At 30.6% G+C, this 18,447-nt stretch overlaps 1 protein-coding gene across 1 annotated transcript in view; it reads left to right on the top strand.

Annotated features, from left to right (window-relative positions):
* Window positions 1–12,747, top strand: part of LOC127708173 (phosphatidate cytidylyltransferase, photoreceptor-specific-like) — a 33,262-nt gene extending 20,515 nt beyond the window's left edge. Inside the window, exons 8-11 of the mRNA XM_052213020.1 lie at window positions 1,375–1,527; window positions 5,338–5,472; window positions 5,871–5,974; window positions 6,824–12,747. Coding sequence (XP_052068980.1) covers window positions 1,375–1,527; window positions 5,338–5,472; window positions 5,871–5,974; window positions 6,824–6,956 — 525 coding nt within the window. The 3' untranslated portion in view covers window positions 6,957–12,747. The remainder of the gene's footprint in view (window positions 1–1,374; window positions 1,528–5,337; window positions 5,473–5,870; window positions 5,975–6,823) is intronic.
* The last annotated feature ends 5,700 nt before the right edge of the window (window positions 12,748–18,447 follow it).

Below are 18,447 nucleotides of genomic sequence, written 5' to 3'. Positions count from 1 at the left end.
ACAACAGACCACACAAATTACCAACACCAAAAAGTAGAAGTGCAAACAAAGACACATAACTACTATTAAAAAATCAGCAAATATGATATATATCTATATGAAAAAAAGAAAAATAAAAATAAATAAAAGTTTTTACATACCGTATAGCGGGTTATTTTCGCGGGGTGTTTATTTGCTTATTTTGGCGGATAAAGGAAAATCGCGAAAATAAATTCCACTAAAAATTTATGCATCTGTAACATACTTTCCAATAGCTGGAGCGTTTTGTAAACAATGTATTTTTCCGTTCGGTGGGTCAATAACGGTTTATGTTAGTTTTAACAACATAAATGCCAAAAGGGCATTATACGTAGTATTACATATATTTTATAAAATGGCTAATAGGTGTTAATTAGTTTATTAGTGTCAAATAATATAAGTGTAAGGTACTCTGTCAGAGATTTACCCTTATCAATTAGTGTCAAATTATATTTAAGAGTTGCAAGTCACTCTTGGTTATTTTAAAACTAATTAGTACATCAAAGGTCCGATCAATTTCGTAACTAATCAACTGTAATATTTACAAGAAATGTGTACACCTGTATTCTATTCATTAACTGTATCAATATATAATCAATAAATAAGACGTCATGCCGGCAAAACAATCATTTAACAATAACAATAGACACTTGTTTGTCAATTTTTACAACTTTTTAGCTACAACCATTTCGGTATCCGCCAAAATATTTAATTGGTATTTAAGAATCCACCAAAATAAAAACCGCCAAAATTTTTCGTATGCTTTATTGCCCCTAAATCGCGAAATTTTACACCCGCGAAAAAAAACTGCTATACGGTATATATTGCAATAACTAACAACCAAGACCAGATAAATTTGACTCTTACAGAAAGAAATAGGTTTTATTTTATTTTCAAAATAAGACTAATGGTAAAATTAAGTACTTGCTAAATATGATGCATGCAGATGAGATGTATGCATTCTAATTTTAATTTCCAGCAGGCAATAAAAAAGGATAACATCAACTGATATAAAATCAAGCAACCCATGAAATTTATTGAACAAGTTTGATATTTTTCAAATAACCAATGAAAATTGTCATGTTTAGCCAAGTAATAAACCTAGAAATGAGTTGGGCATTCAGTCTGATTTCTGTGCCGGAAGTTAGAATAGACAAAGTCAAATGTCAAAACTATGTAAAACTGAACACAAAACATTTAAAATCCTTGTATGCAGTTGTTTTTTTTTTTGTCTGTCAGAAATTGTTTGACATTTAATTTTGTTTATATTTGTAGTTGTCCTATTTTCTGGTGCAGTTGTTTTTTTTTTTTGCCTGTCAGAAATTGTTTGACATTTAATTTTGTTTATATTTGTAGTTGTCCTATTTCCTGGTGCAGTTTGATTATTTTGTTTGTCCGATTTCTTACGATGATGTAAATAACAAGATATCGTACGAGTGCGAGAGACATCCTGTGTTTATATTAACAGAAGTCAATCTACCAACAGTAGCACAGAAGATATTCAGTGTGGTAAGTTTATTTTATAGTGTTCAATATTTTCCAGAAATTTTGCAGGCCCTGTCATGCCTGTTATTTTTTGTAACAACACATTTAAATATTTGTTTCCTTCAAGAAGTATCTGGCAGTCAAAATCTGAAAATTCTATAAATTAATTTTCATCATCGGTAAAGCAAAAAATCTGAAATTGGGAACGATTATGGCCTTAAACTCTGTGGTAATAAGATTGATCAATAATAGAAATGTATATTGACCTCTGCCACTGTCTTCAGTAAATATAGTTTTCTTGTTTGATGATCCTTTCATTTTCCTCAATTTTATAGGCTAATTGAATATTTGGTTTTTACGCTATGTTTTAAATTTATTTATATTTTATTAATAATTTATGCACAAGTTTATGATCAAGTTATATTTTAACATGATTTGCACATCTGTAATTATTTAGCACATTATGCAATTCACCATTTCAAATCGAAAAACTTTTAACATATTTTATAATTCATCATTACAAATTATATACTTTACATATACAATTCATCTTTTCAAATTGAATACATGTTCTTAAGTTAAACTAATATTCAATTCACTATTTCAAATTCTAATACTTTGTGGATAAAAATTTTAAATTGTACATCAAACATTGTTATTGCCTAATGTATTAAACAATGGATACCTTGCCAGTGGGGTAATGTTATTTTCATTTTGATGAAGGAGCTGTGAAATTACCATAAATTCCTTTGACTCTGATATGGGGATATACTATATACCTGGACATTTTTCGTACAACAGTAATTTCCCCTTATTTGACTTTAATTTAAAAAATTTGAAATTATCCCCTGTGATGCAAAATTTCATACATCAAAACTCATTTATCATAAAAATTTGGCAGTAGAAATTTTTATTCACTGATAACTCTGGTATAGCATTCCTGTTTTCAGTATTTGAATATTAAGCCATTGAACCCACGCATGCACTTAAACACTTTACTGTAAATTCAGAAATTATTGCGATTTTTGAAGAAAGAACAAAAATGCGAGATTTATTATTGCGATTTCAGGAAAACCTGCATACAAGTATATGTATCAGATATCAAAATGCGAGTTCTTATTATTGCAATTTTCAATTAGTCGCATTATTCGCAATAATAAAAACCTCGCAATAATTTCTGAATTTTTTACAGTAATTCAATCGTTTTTTTTAAACAATTGATAATTAAATTTTGTATAAATATTTTCAGAGCAAAATTGTGAGTATACAACATGTACAACACACAAGATAGAAACATGCTTTAGATACTATTCGGGTGCATTCACAAACTTATTGGAAATCCTTATAACATAGTCAGATAGTTGTATATGTTTAGCTCACCTAGATATGTGAGATACATGTATTGTCTTCATTTGTGACCTGTCATTGTCGGTTTACTTTTACCATTAAAAATGTTAATTTTAAAAATGTATATTTAATTCCATTCTCAATTTTATATAAACTGGTCTGTTTAAATTTTTATAGATGATTATTATTTAGATGCATTATTTCAAAAATTGTAACAATTAAATTATGAGATAGTCCGACTCCATTTTCCAAGTCCAATCTCATTTTACACACACCAGTCACTTGATCAGGTGATGAAACATCAACTTTTTGGGTAATGTTACCATAACCTAGGCTTTCACCAGGAAAAGGTGGGCAAAATAGAAAAGTGTTATTAAATATTTTGTGGAAATCTATTTAAGTCCTTCTACTTACTTGATTCCCCTTTGAGAAAAACTAGAAAAATTGCACATTTGCAATTGCCACAATGAAACAACAACTATTTTGGAACATTCCATTTGATGACTCAGTGCAACAGTCAACCAGTGCAGTTTAAATCTTTGTCATGTTTGTAGGGTTTGTCAGACCTTGTGGCTGATAAAATATTTTCTTAATCAAGTACATTATAAATTACTCCAGATTTCCACTGGTCCCCATCAAAATTATCTGCTCAGGTCACATAGGTCCTACAATTTTCAACTTTGTTTAACTTTATAGTTGGATCAATGGATTTATAGAAAGCACAATATAAGTAAAGATCATCTTTTCTAAATCCATTATCATCAATGAAATCCATTTTTTTTTCTTTTTTGCAAAGATGTGAGGTGAATGAAACAGGTTCTTTCGAGCCAATAGTTATGATGTGGGAAATTTTAGTACATGTAGTATGAATATCTTTAATGTAAAAACTACAATGTTTGTTCACATTTTCACATCTGCTGAGATTTTTTCAACCAAAATAAAGTAAAAAGTGTATTGATAATGTGATCATTAATTGATTTCTTACTAATTTTCAACCTATTTTTTAGATATTTCACACGTTTTCTTTTGTTATGTGGCAGGTTAAAATTCACCAGTCATCAAGGAAGAAAAATCTTTAAAAAATGAAAACACACTGAATGTCAAATGTCAATCTTAGAATTCAACTGAGATAACAGTATTGCATTTGTATATTTACTGGCACCAATTTTTTTTTATTTGATGGTTCTAAACCTTTGTTTATTGACTCCATTGCCAGAAATCTGAATTTGCTGACCTTTGAAATCAACAATTGAAGCCCACTAATTGGTAAATGCAATAGGGTTATATTCTCATTGCAACAGATGTTTAAATTTTTTTGTTTGAAAAAATTGCAGCATCTTGGTACATGATATATTAAGATTAGTTTTCCCATGAGAGTACAGATAACTGAAACTTACTATATATATATATACACAGTAATAAGAAATTATAAAAACTTCTGGGAATAGTTGAGTAAGATGACCTAGAGTGTAGGAGGTCATGAGTTCAATCCACGGCTAAGACTAACACATGATTTTAAGAATTAATAAATAATTGATTTTTTAATGTTCAGTCGCAAATATTTAAGGAAGATGACATGTAATATTGTAGATTCATTATATTCATGGGATACCCACTTTTGTGGATTTTGTGGGAATAGGTTAACCACAAATTTAAAAGTTCAACAAAACATACATAAACTTTCTATAGGCATGTCAGCAAAATTGGAGGACAAAAAAAATAAATATCCATGAAAATACAATTTTTCCTCAATCTACAGAAACTGGTACTCACAAAAAAAAAGTCTGAATTAACATTAATCTGTAATCTATGTTCTGTATCAATGTCATTATCTTAATTTTTGTATTTTTCTGATATTTGCAGCACAGTGTCCATTCTTTTGCAAGCTTGACATTTTCTAACCATAGAATAGTTTCATCAGCATTTTCACAAACATCTTCTATTCTAATGCAATATGTTATGTAAAGTTACTTTTGGTTGGACAACATTTACCATCAATTCCACTGTTTTCAGTTTGAATCATTAGCAACAATATTTTGCAAACACAGTCAATGTCTTGTTATTGAATCTTTTGATAATATTGCATTAGAAAAGCAATAAATGTACTGTATTTGAAGAGTTGCCACTGTCAATTTTGAGTTTGACTGTTGCAAGTGCAGTTTCACTAGTGACTCAGAGTGGAGACAAGTAAAATGTATATTTACCACTGTTAAATCTCCAATTGATGGTGGCAACCGTTTCATTCCTTATGTGTAAACATAACTGACAGTACTGGTATTTCATTTTATTGTTAAAAATCAATTTAGAAATTAATTCAAACTTAATCATTTCATATTACTGTATATCTCATTTTATATATATATATATATTTTGCTTGTTTATTCATGAAAGACAATTGCATTTCATAACAATATTTTATCTATTTATAGTTTGGTATTCCATGGATGACCTTTACAGATTATCCAATCATATTTTATCTATTTATAGTTTGGTATCCCATGGAAGACTATCACAGTTTATCCATTCATGTTACATTCCATCAGCATGTCCTTGTTTGCATCAGTTATTGGACCATTTGGTGGATTCTTTGCAAGTGGATTCAAAAGAGCATTTAAAATCAAAGTAAGTAAAATTAAAGGATTGATAAAGAAAAGTCCAAAGTCTTGACCAGACTAATTTTCTGGCAAAGAAAATGTCTGATTTATATGTTTATTTTCCAAAACATCTTGAAATAAATTTTTTATTTCCACATTTTCCCCAAATTGATAAAAAAAAATTAAACAATACCAAATTGAATGCATCAGATTGGCATTCCAAATCATAAGTATTTGATAAAAGAATATTTTTAAGTGCAAAAGTTTCAATATTTCAATTTTCTTTACAAAACTTCAGTGGTATATTTATACTGCTTGTATTTGCTGTTGTAGATTTTTTGCTGGCCTTTATCCATTAGTAAAGTGGATTGCAAAGGAAATTTCCGTTCTGAGACATTAACAACAATAATTTATATCTATTTGTAGGATTTTGGAGACACGATCCCTGGACATGGTGGTATCATGGACAGATTTGACTGTCAGTTCCTCATGGCCACATTTGTTCATGTCTACTACACTAGTTTTATTAGGTACAGTATAGCTTGATTTTATAGATCTATAGGTGTTCATATCAGTCAGAAGGTATAGAAACACTTATTCAGGCCTGGTCAGAAAGAACATACAAGAAAGAAGTACATATTTTAAACGGAATAGTGCCTATGCATATCTGTTACTTTGACAATAAGTAAAATATTTGGGTAATTTTGAAAATTATTACACACTTTGGATCACTGTAGAACTCTTGTAGAAAGTTTCTTTTTAATAATAAAAAAAGTATTAAATTAAGATAGCAGGAATATTTGCCCTGTTGTTCAGATCAGAAATACCTGTTTTTGTACTACCAAACTTAACGGATACAGTGTGCTCTAATATGCAATTAAAGAAATGTTGAATTTTTCAGCACAAGTCTGGAAAAGGTATAGTTATGACATGAAGTGACTTTCACTTTATTTGAACTTAAGACAAAAAAGCTATGAATGCTTGAAATTGCAGAATTCAACATAGGAAGCAATGGGGCTATGAATGAGTGGATTTATTCCAGAAAAATAAAAATTTATCAAATTGATAAATTTTGATATGGGTTTATTGAATATTATGGAATCTTTCCAGGATTAAAAAAAAATTTAAATATCCAGTTTGACACCAACTGATTCTGGTGAAAGGTTTTATCTCCTTTGCAATAATACATGGTACATTAAAACATGTGCACTCATTTTCTAATGAGAACATTTACAGAACACCATTGCTACTAAAATGTGTATAGAACAAACAAAAACAGAGGGAAAACTACAAAAATTAGTTTTACAAATTTCAAAAGAACAAAAAAAAATTAAGTAGGAATTCTATCAGTAATATCTCTAAATATTTATTTGTTTCAGAGCACCCAACCCACAGAAGATCTTACAAAGTATTTGGTTACTTACCACAGAGGAACAACTTCAGATATATAACACACTGAGAGAGAAATTAACACTGAGGGGACTCATTCTTGACAGGGCCACAAATACGTAACAGCATTTTCAACTGATTTTTAGAAGATTTTAGATCATTTTTGTAATTTGTTTTAGAAGTATAGCAATATTTGTTACTAGTTTTATGAATGTTTTATCCTGAAAGTTCTTGTGATATGAATGGGGGGCCAACAGAGGTGAATGCTTCATATTTTATCATTATTTATTATGGATGTACATTTTTTTATCATTTTTAGTAATGAATGAATTTGTGATCATATGATTGGTTTAATATTTGTTAGTCATCTATATATATGTATATTTTAAATGCAAACTAAAATTTGAGTATGTTTTCTTTCTTTATGCTATGGTTCCAGGATATCTGATTTTCAGAATACCAAACTGATTTATAATCAATTATTTTTCATTTGTACATAACTATTTTTGGAGGTTACAATTTTTTATAAAATTATATTCTAAGTACAAATTGCTTTGATTGCTGAGAACTTGTGGAAATCAAATTAGTGTAATCATGAAACATATTTTGCTATTTGCCTCCTTTCAAATGTTTCAGAAAGTTTATAAAACCAAATTTTCTTTTAATTTTAAACTTCTAATTTTTGTCTCCCAGAATTCTTGCATAAATTCTTAAACTTAGATTTAAGGTGATTTGTAAATTGATATTTTTCTGTGTTTGTTCTTTTTATTTGGATAACTGTCACAAATTATTGTGAAACTTGATACAATGAAAATTTCCCCCATTGTTTGGTTCCATGTAATTTGTTAAATCATTACACACTAACAAATGATATGTCCTAAAACCATGAGAAATAAAATTCATGAAACAAAGTACTTTCATATTATTTTCAAATGGCAACTATTTCTTGATGTGATGTAGATTTTCTTATTTGCCAGTTATTTTTATTCAAATGAAAAAATAATGATCTGTTCGAAATTAGCTTGTCCCTGATATATTATGAAAAACTACAAAATTTTATTAGGACTTTATACAGTCTTTTACAGGTAGCATCAATTTTTCAAAGATCTCAATAAAAGGGGAGATAATTTCAATTATATTGCAATAACAGTTTAGATTCTAAAATCCATTGAGAAATTATGGTACGAGTTTTTTATACGCCCGTTTACGGGACGTATTATGGTTTTATTTGTTTCATTGTCTTTTCTTTAATCCGAAAAAAAATACTCTATCTTATTTGTTGTATCATTTTATCTGTGTCGATTTTTATTTTTCATGAGATCTTCAGTGGCTGAGTATTATTGGTAGGTTGTTGTCATCTGCATTCATTGATTACTTAAACCTCTTAATCCATTGATAGTTCACTCAATTAAATGCTTCACATTGACGTCTTAAATATGCATGAATTATTTGCCACTGGAAGTTAAACTGACAACAATCAATCCATTAGTAATTGTAAAAGGTTGGAAGATTACTCTGGGCCTCCTAAAACAAAACAGAATTGAGAATAATTGTCAAAAAGTGCAGAGTAAAGGGGAAAAAGTAAAGAAAATGAAAAAAGAGAATAATTGGTTGCTAAAATATTAAGAATAGAGAATAAAGGGCAAAATAAAGTTAAAAATACAGAAAAATCATTTAAAAATGGTCCTAAAATTGCATTGGTGATTTCTTTTCTTGTTTTAATGGGAGTGTTAAGTAGATACTGTCAAACCTGTATAGAAAGGTCACCCTCAGTACCAAAAAATCTGACCTTATAAGATAGTTGACCTTTGAGTTTAGGTTCAAAATGCATAGGTATTACTACAATTGGACAAGAATTAGGTCACCTGACAAGTAGAGGTGACCTTTATACTATGTTTGACTGTAAATGTATGGGTATGAAATGTGGACTTTGGTGTATTTTTCATTTTATTTTTATTATAAGATATATCCCCATGGAAAATGTGGTAATAATGGTTTATATAATGGTTAATGTTAAAATTATGGCATACACTTAAATGGTTTTATGTAATTATCTTAAGGGGGTACCCAACACTTTTACTAAAACAGATTTGGCTTGTTTAATTTTCATAAAATTTTGACAAAATATTTACTTTGACCTGTTGACAAAAATGTAAAAATTTCAAGAAATTTGAACCACACAATTTACAGGAATAATTTCATTGGATATATAGCAGTTTGACAAACACTAATTACGATCATTAAGAAGCTTTACTAATAGTATGTGATAAAAATGTTCAGCTGATTTGTAAAGAGATAACTCCCTTAGGTTTTCTGTACCCCTTAACAAGGTAATTTATGTTTTCTTTGAATCTATTTTCTAACCCACATTAACAATTATCAGGGAAAACATCCATGTATTTCATATATTTGACATAAATATGGATAAGAAATTTGTAATATTTTATGTGAATAATTTCTTTTTAACTGCATAGATTTTAATTTTAATTATTTATAATTATTTTAATTAATTTTTTGTAAAAAATTGACAACATGTAGGATGTGTCTATCAAAAATGTACATTGAATTTATTCAAAATAAGGGAAGATAGGCCATTCACAATTGTATTACCTCATAAATTATTGTATAAAAAAATCAAATTTTATTATGTTTGTATTTAAGTTTTTCATAGAATTTTATAAAAATTTCATTTGAATTATCATCTTCTATGATTTGAAACTTAGGGCTATTCCATTTAAATGGATGTGGGAGGCCAGGAAGCAAAAGGTGAATTAATGGAACAATGTTTGCATGAATTTGAATTAAGTCTGAGAACAGGTTTAATATGTTTAATGCAAAGTAGCATGGTTTTGATATAACAGTGTTTTGTTGTTTAAAATGAAAAATAGACCAGACACAAGTTTTACAACTTGGTAACTCTTCTGAAAAAGAACTTGAAGCATAAAAAATTGTCAAAATCCATGTGCATGGCTTTAATTACACCAATATATTTGTTTAAGGTGGTACCAAACACCTTGACTAAAATTAATTTGGCTCGTTTAATTTTCATAAAATTTTGACAAAATATTTACTTTGACCTTTGACAAACACTAATTTTGATTATTGAGAAGCTTAATATTTTCTTAACAATAGAATGTGATTAAAACGTTTAGCTGATTTTTGCAGAGTTATCTCGCTGTAGTGTTATGTACCACCTTAACACTCAATATGACCACTGAATAAAAAAACAGGGATAAAAGTTTATATCATTCTTTTTCTGTGACAAGTACAACTTTCTGTATGAAACAATTCATTAGTCTGATGTGTTAATTTTCTAGATTGTTTTCATTGTGTCTCCCATGTTGTAGATCCTCCATTAACATGTACTGTATATTTAGGGAAGTCTTTCCAGATTTTGGCCAACCACACATTGAAGTGAAAAACCATGTCTGGGTATAAGAAGTGTTCAGAAGTATTTACTACAACTTGATAGATTTTTACTATCAAAAGTCCTAACGTTAGTGCAATGTTTGCAAATGACAGGAGAAACCAAGAATTTTATACATAATGGTCACAAACAATAGACAACGCTTGTCCAAAAATGCACCAATAAAATTTTTTCCTATCATTTTTTATTATAAAAAATTTGATTTCATAAACTAAGAGTGTTTGGTTTGCAGACATCATTTAGTCAACCAGCATATAATTGTTAATTGTTAAGTGGCCCATAGATTATTGAGCAAAATGGCTATCCTTTACTTTTTTTAAATTGACTTTCCCATGTACTTTCTGAATAGTCATTTTATCCTATTATGATGAATTGTGTTCATTTAAATGTGCATTATTGTATTACTTAACAAAAAAGGAAATTATTTTGAATTTATTTATTTGTAAATATATATGGTATTGAATCCAGAAGGTGCAATATTCATCTGCTTCAATGTAAACATATTTTACTTATATAATCATCATACCTTTCTCAGTAAAATGCCCAGAAAATTATTCATTTTACTTTGGGCTGTTCTATTCATACATACATGGTACCCAGGGAAGGCACTTTCTAAATGGGGTAACCATCTATAGAGTCAAATTTAGAATTGCACTAACATTTTCACTGTAATTGACACCCAACCAAAGTGGAGATTTCAAAGTGCCTTCCCTTGGTCCAATGTATGTTTTTATAGAACAGCTCTTGATGGTGTTTGTAGGAATTTGATTAAAATCAACAGACATTGAGTTAAAATAACAAATATGATATGTATTAAAAATTGTTAATTTGCTACTTTGTTTTTGGCAAATGCCATTAAACAAACTCCTTACTTTGATAAATCATTAAAATAAAAAAAATAGATGAAAAAAAGTTTGAATAAAAATTAAAGCATGTTGCATTTTTATCATGCCATAGTAGAATTTTAAGATTCTAACTTTTTTTGTAAATGTAATGCTGTCTCATTGACATATACCCCACATTTACTTGTATTTATAGGATTTATATCTTTGACAAAATTTGGAAAAATTTATTTTCTGAATAATTATGATCAAATCTTCACAATAATTTATATTTCAGTTTTGCATCTTTTGTATAGAAACCACAATTATTTCTTATGAAATAAACAGCTCATTTATATTTAGCTTCATGAAGAAAATTGCTATTTTCACATGGCAGAATTTTTATTAATGTGTGTGTGTGTGTGTTTGGTTTTGATAAATGAAAAATATTTGCATCTCTAGATAAATAAAGACTGAGTATGTATTTAGTTATATATATAGTGTAATTGACAATCATTGAATGAAAAGGAAAAATTATATCATTTATTACTAATGGGAAGTTTTGCATTGACACAATTAATGTTTGAGTAAAATATATGGCTCAACTGTTCCCTGGTCCCATATTTCAATTCAGTTAGTCAAATAACAAATTCAACCAGTTTGCCTCCAACTGGAGGCAAAGGGAAATAACTTCAACCTCAAATAAGGTCAATTAAATACTATCTATACAGTAAAACCTATGAAAATCAAAACCTGGTGGGACTTCAGTTTCTTAAAAAGTGATCTTCCCTTTACACATGTTTGATTGCTAAAAATATCCAATGTTTTTTTCTGATACTACAGAACAGTTGGGACTGGTTTATTGTTATCTCACCAGCAACAAAGGAATCACAGAATGCTAAACATTGGAAATCTAATCAAGCTGCATTGGTGTAAACTATTTGTATAAACCTTTATATTTCAGAATATAGAATATTGGAATGCTTCATACTTTGTATAAAGATGCCTTTTGTTTAGAAGTTTCTATCTATGTCCATTGTCCTTGATCTATTTGCATAGTTAAGCGAAAGCCAAAAAAAAAGCTTAAGTTTCATGTCATGTGAATTACTTACTAATTATATTTAGTATATGGGAACCTTACATGGTCTACATGTTGGTCAGTTAGGGTTCATCTGACCTCTACCTCATTTCATAGATCAGTGATCAAAGGTTAACTTTTCATAATTAGGTTCATTTTTCAGACACTATAAGCAGTAGGTCAACTATATTTGTTCTATTGAATGATTGGAAGGTGTAAATGTCCACCTGGCTGGGTTCATCTGACCTTGACCTCATTTTAATGCATGATTGATAATATTAAGTTTATGTGATACTTATGTGTAGTAAAACTTTTATCTTTAAGACTTTCAACATAAATTCAATCATGATCAGTAAGCCAGACAAGACATTTCAGCAAGTTTACTCAGGGTTTGGTTGAGACCGGTTTCATTGCATGTTTACTCAGGATTTGGTTGAGACCGGTTTAATTGCATGTTTAAATGAGTCAATTTACAGTATGCCATATACAATATATTCTCTGTCACCGCTGCATAAGGAAGAATTCATCTACATGTACGTGCTTGTATTAATTTACAGTTCAAAATAAAAATGATTTTGTGTATTTGAATTTTATACTAGTTTTAACTTTATAGACCTCACTTCTGGTAACTACAAAATACTGCTTAGTTACACAAATTACAACTTCTTTATATGGTGATTTTAGTATTTAGTTGCTATATGAATAAAATATGTTTGGTGAACAATTTATGTGTCAATGTGGCAGGAATCCAACAGCATAGTAAAACAAAAAAATACCAGCAGAGATCAACATATAGTCTTCAACAATAGACAGGTATCTATATTGTAGTATATCCAAGGCCATTGCTTTAAATTGTTCACCAAGTCCAAGACACGTTGAACATAAATTTAATTGATTGATTGATTAATGTTAAATGCCACTTTCAGCACTATTGACTATTTTGTGGTGGTCAGTTTTTATTGGTCGAGGAAGTCAGACAGAACCACAAACCTTCAGCAGGAAAACTGACAATCCTTGTGAATTTAAATTGGAGTCAAGCACACCTGCCACATATGGGGTTCAAACTCATCTCAGTGTTGACAGACTAGTGTACAGTAGTAGAACTACTTAGACCTCTGGACCACTGAGGCCCTGGACATAAGAAAAAATTCTACCATAATTGCTTACTGGATTGAAAAGACCCTTGGACTTAACTGTAAACATTGCCTGAGGGGATTTCTAGTTTGAACATGTACATAAACATTTCGCAAATAAAAAAACACTGTAAGCAAACTTAGTATGATGTCCTTATGCATTAAAATTTGGTCATGTACTCGATTTGTAGTATTAAATAATTTTCACATTCCATGTACCACAAAGTATATAAATATCAGAATTACTAATCATTAAATAGTAAAACTTTACACATTCCATCATTCCTCTCCCAAATACCAGTATTCATGACTTTTATTTTTCACCATCCTCTTGTCATTACAACAGGATAGAGGATCATTATGGTTAGTTAAATTTATAATGTTTCACATTATATATAGCCTCAATGACAGTAATTGGTTAATTTGTATTGTTATTGGGGAGAAAAACTTGGATTTAATGGTTCTGAAGATATAACAATTATAGTAGAATTATATATATGCTTATTGCACACACACATACCTCAACCACTTCAAATGCAGTGAATCTACAAAGAAAACAATCATTAATGAATTTCATGTTGGAATAAAGGTAGGTGTGGGGTATATATCTCAATGAGACAGCAACCCAACAAACAAAAAAACACTAAAGTCTTCTAGTGATCAACATACAGACTTCATGCGGTGCTGGCGGAAGATTTTCACTCTTATGGGTACCGGTAATTGCCTTTTCTGGTCTTTTAGGTTGGTTTATTGTGTTTTATGCTTTAGGACGCGTCTATTTAATTAGGAAAAGGCGTCTAATAGTTAGACACGGCCTTTGCAATCAGAATGGCACCTTCAATTAAAATTGTTTTTGGCTTACGTTCGCATAATTAAGAATAAGTAAGGATTCAGGCATGTAGCAGGGACCCTTAGAGTTCGTTTGAACCATAATATACCCCTATGGCATGCCTTGGCGGTGCTGGTAGAAGATTTTCACTCTTACGGGTAATTGCCTTTATGTGTGTTTTCTGGCCTTTTAGGTTGGATAATCGTGTTTTTCTGCTTTAGGACGCTCCTACTTCAGTAGGCAAAGGCGTCTAATAGTTAGCCAAGGCCTTTGTAATGACAATGGCACCTTGTATAGACCTATAACATGCTCCGCTCGGTCCATACCACTAAAGGATGATTGGGATTGTTTTTTGGGGCTTACGACCTAGCGGTTTTGCAATTGGGGGCCAAAAAAAGGGCAGTTTCACTGGTTCATGGAAAATAAATTGGTTCGCAGACAATAACTTTAGTAAAAGTGTATGGATGTGTAAGAAATTTTAGCACAAGATTCCATACCACAATAGGAGGGTTTGGGTTGATTTTGGGGGTTATCGTCTTTACTGTTTTGTAATTAGGGGCCAGAAAAGGGCCAACACAATTATTGTCTGGTTTTAAGACAATAACTTGAGTACAAGAGATATTTCTCTGGTCAAAATTTTAGCACAATTTGTTTTGCATGCACACGTATAAAAATTGCGGTTTTTATCCAACGCAATCATAGGTTTGAACGTTGTTTTCAATTTAGACTTGTTTATATTTTTTCGTTTGGGCTTGTATTATATTTGCCTTCGGGTTTATACGATCCGTTCATCCTATTTCGACTCTTTCAAAATTCAAGAGTCTATCCTAAATTGAGGTAAATTATATGGCCTTCCAAATACCGTTTCGATTCCTAACATCACTGAAGAGACATTAATTATCGAAATCCGAATATGGTGTACAAATTTTTGCACCTCATGTTTGCGGTATACCATCTTTTCCGCAAGTTTATTGTTTTCTGTTTGGTAATAAATTATTATAAGATCCATTTTGTTACATCTGGTGATCCGTTTATTTGGCAGTCGCCAATGGCAGTCAGCAGGGTTTAAGAACATCAGCTGTTCGACCTGCTAGTCAAATGCGTTTTGTTAGAATATACTTTTCCACTTTTTTGGTCTTTTGGAAAATGTTGTTTGTGCTGTATTTAGACCCCTCTACCAAGAAATTTGTTTTGCATGCACACGTATAAAAATTGCGGTTTTTATCCAACGCAATCATAGGTTTGAACGTTGTTTTCAATTTAGACTTGTATATATTATATATATGTAGGACTCTAAAGTGCGATGGGGATGCTAAAGTACGATGGTCACGCTAAAGTATGATGGTCTGCGAAAGTATAGACGTAGGAAACGTAGTTGGATTATGACGTTAACAGTCGTTTACACAAACCAAAAATGAACATGGGAAGATAAATTTAGAATATTTGATTAACAATTTTTAAACCAAATGTCCATGACTTAATTAATTTAAATCTAACCGTGCTTTGTCGGCTGCAGCTAATGTGTTTTTGTTTTCGAGTGCTGGAAGAAGGACTTGTATCTGCAGTCGACCATTTTACTACATAGATACAAAATAGTATACGCATAAGTATCTTGTATCCTGCTTCTATTGGAATTGGAAGCGAACGGATACATTTAAATCATTGTTTATGTAACATGCAGTTTACTTTGCGGTCTCCATTAAAATACTGTGGATTTTATTGAAAAGTAACGTCTGTAAAATAAAGGTACATGTTTTCATGAGTAAATTATAAGTTGTCGGGTAAAACATTAGTTTGTACATCGTAGGAAAACATAACATTTATTTGTACTCGCTACGAAAAAGGAGAAAGCTCGGAGAACATCGCATTTCTCTCTCATTTAAATTAAAGCTTAAACAAATAAATGTTACATATACCGACAATGAACGAATTTTGTATTAGTAATTTACAATGGCGACTGTAAGGGGAGGTGTTCACATTAGTGATAGACTGTGTGAAGGCAAGCTACACCAATTATCCAAGTATTAGATACGCCCGAATTGTTAAAAATTCATTTACAGGAAATGTAGTATTTTGAGACACCTAAATTACCTTTTTAACAATTATTTCGTAGCCGGTCTTCTAAATTTAGAAACAATCGCTTAACCCTACCGGTAAATTATAAAGCCTATCACGTATGTTATACCTTAGCATATTAGCTTTTGCAAAGCTTTTTTTAACATCCATGTACTTTAACGTTTTAAGCCATCTAACCTTACCCTTTTGGTCCATCGCACTTTAGCGTGATATACTATCGTACTTTAGCAAACAAACAACCATCGCACTTTAGCGTGAGACACCATCGTACTTTAGCGTATACCATCGCACTTTAACGTGACCATCGCACTTTATAACTACTTACCATCGCACTTTAGAGTCCTACATATATATATATATATAAGAAAGATGTGGTATGATTGCCAATGAGAGAACTCTCTACCATGCAGAGACCAATAAAAGACATTCGTTATTTTATCTCTGACCCTGTATTAGTATTTCACCACTTCTTTTGCATATGCATAATATCCGACAACACAGACAGCATGTCAAAACATTTAATTATACTGTTAGAATCGTCATCATACCGCTAATGTTTCGTTGTAGTAATTCATATCTGCATTTTACACATCTCAACGTTTCTAAGGTTCAGACTGTTTTTATCGAGCCTGCGACTTTTGTCGCAAAAGCGAGACATAGCGATCCTACATTCAGTCGGCGTCGTCGTCGTCGTCGTCGTCGTCGGCGGCGGCGTCCACAAATATTCACTCTGTGGTTAAAGTTTTTGAAATTTTAATAACTTTCATAATCTATCCTGCATTTCAACCAAACTTGGACAGAAGCTTGTTTATGATCATAAGATAGTATCCAGAAGTAAATTTTGTAAAAAAAAACCCTGCTTATCCGTATTTTACTCATAAATGGACTTAGTTTTTCTGCCAGTTAACATTACATTCACTCTGTGGTTAAAGTTTTTCAAATTTTAATAACTTTCTTAAACTATCCTAGATTTGTACCAGACTAGGACAGAAGCTTGTTTATAATCATAAGATAGTATCCAGAAGAAAATTTTGTAAAAAAAAAAATCTGTTTATACGTATTTTACTCATATATGGACTTAGTTTTTCTGCCAGTTAACATAACATTCACTCTGTGGTTAAAGTTTTTCAAATTTTAATAACTTTCTGAAACTATCCTGGATTTGTACCACACTTGGACAGAAGCTTGTTTGTGATCAAAAGCTATAGTATCTAGAAGGAAATTTTGTAAAAATTTATTTCCTGTTTTTCCGTATATTACTTATAAATGGACTTAGTTTTATTCCAGTTAACATTACGTACAGTCTGCAGTTAAAGTTTTTAAAATATTTATTAGATTCATAAACCTTCTTGGATTTTTACCAAACTTGAACAGAACTTCTTACAATCAAAAGATAGTATCTAGAGGAAAATTTATAATAATTTTTTCCCCATTTTTGTTGAGCCTGCGACTAACAGCGACTAAAAGTAGGCGAGACACTGGGTTCCGCGGAACCCTTACGAATTATTCTTTAATATATTTTCTATTTATTTTGATTTGTGTTTTAATAACTATACAGGATATTTTTTTCCAATATCTTACCAATTAAAGTAAATCTTAACCTTGATCTTAGTCATAAATTGAGGGTTACATGAATACGGATTAAAATGAGGTTGAATTATTGACTTCGTACCAAACTGACTGCTAATAGAGATTTATTATTTCACATTTCTGCTTTGTGAAATGTTTGAAACCAAAGAAATCTTTTTTGGGGTCTAAATCGTAGCTAATGTCCCTTTAAATGATAATACATTACAACGAGTCGATGCATTGTCTTGATTATGTTATAAAATCGAATATGAGAATTTACATCAAATCGGTGAACATGCAAGAATAATCGGTGAACAAGAATTTGACAGCTAAAGTCTCTTAAAATCACAATTTAAATTACATGGATACGTGAGCTTGCTTACAACTTATTTTTTTTAGGGGGGGGGGGAGGGGGGGGGATTAATGTCGAAATCTCTTATTCTTTTAGCAATATCAGACCTTACCAGTACCTAAGGTATATAGATATAAGAAGATGTGGTATGAGTGCCAATGAGACAACTCTCCATCCAAGTCAAAATTTATAAAAGTAAACCATTATAGGTCACAGTACGGTCTTCAACACGGAGCCTTGGCTCACACCGAACAGTAAGCTATAAAGCCCCAAAAAATTACTAGTGTAAAACCATTCAAACGGGAAAACCAACGGTCTAATCTATATAA

This window comes from Mytilus californianus, unplaced genomic scaffold, assembly GCF_021869535.1.
Source record: "Mytilus californianus isolate M0D057914Y unplaced genomic scaffold, xbMytCali1.0.p SCAF_7, whole genome shotgun sequence".
Classification (NCBI taxonomy): domain Eukaryota; kingdom Metazoa; phylum Mollusca; class Bivalvia; order Mytilida; family Mytilidae; genus Mytilus; species Mytilus californianus.
This window is presented reverse-complemented; position numbering and strand designations above follow the sequence as displayed.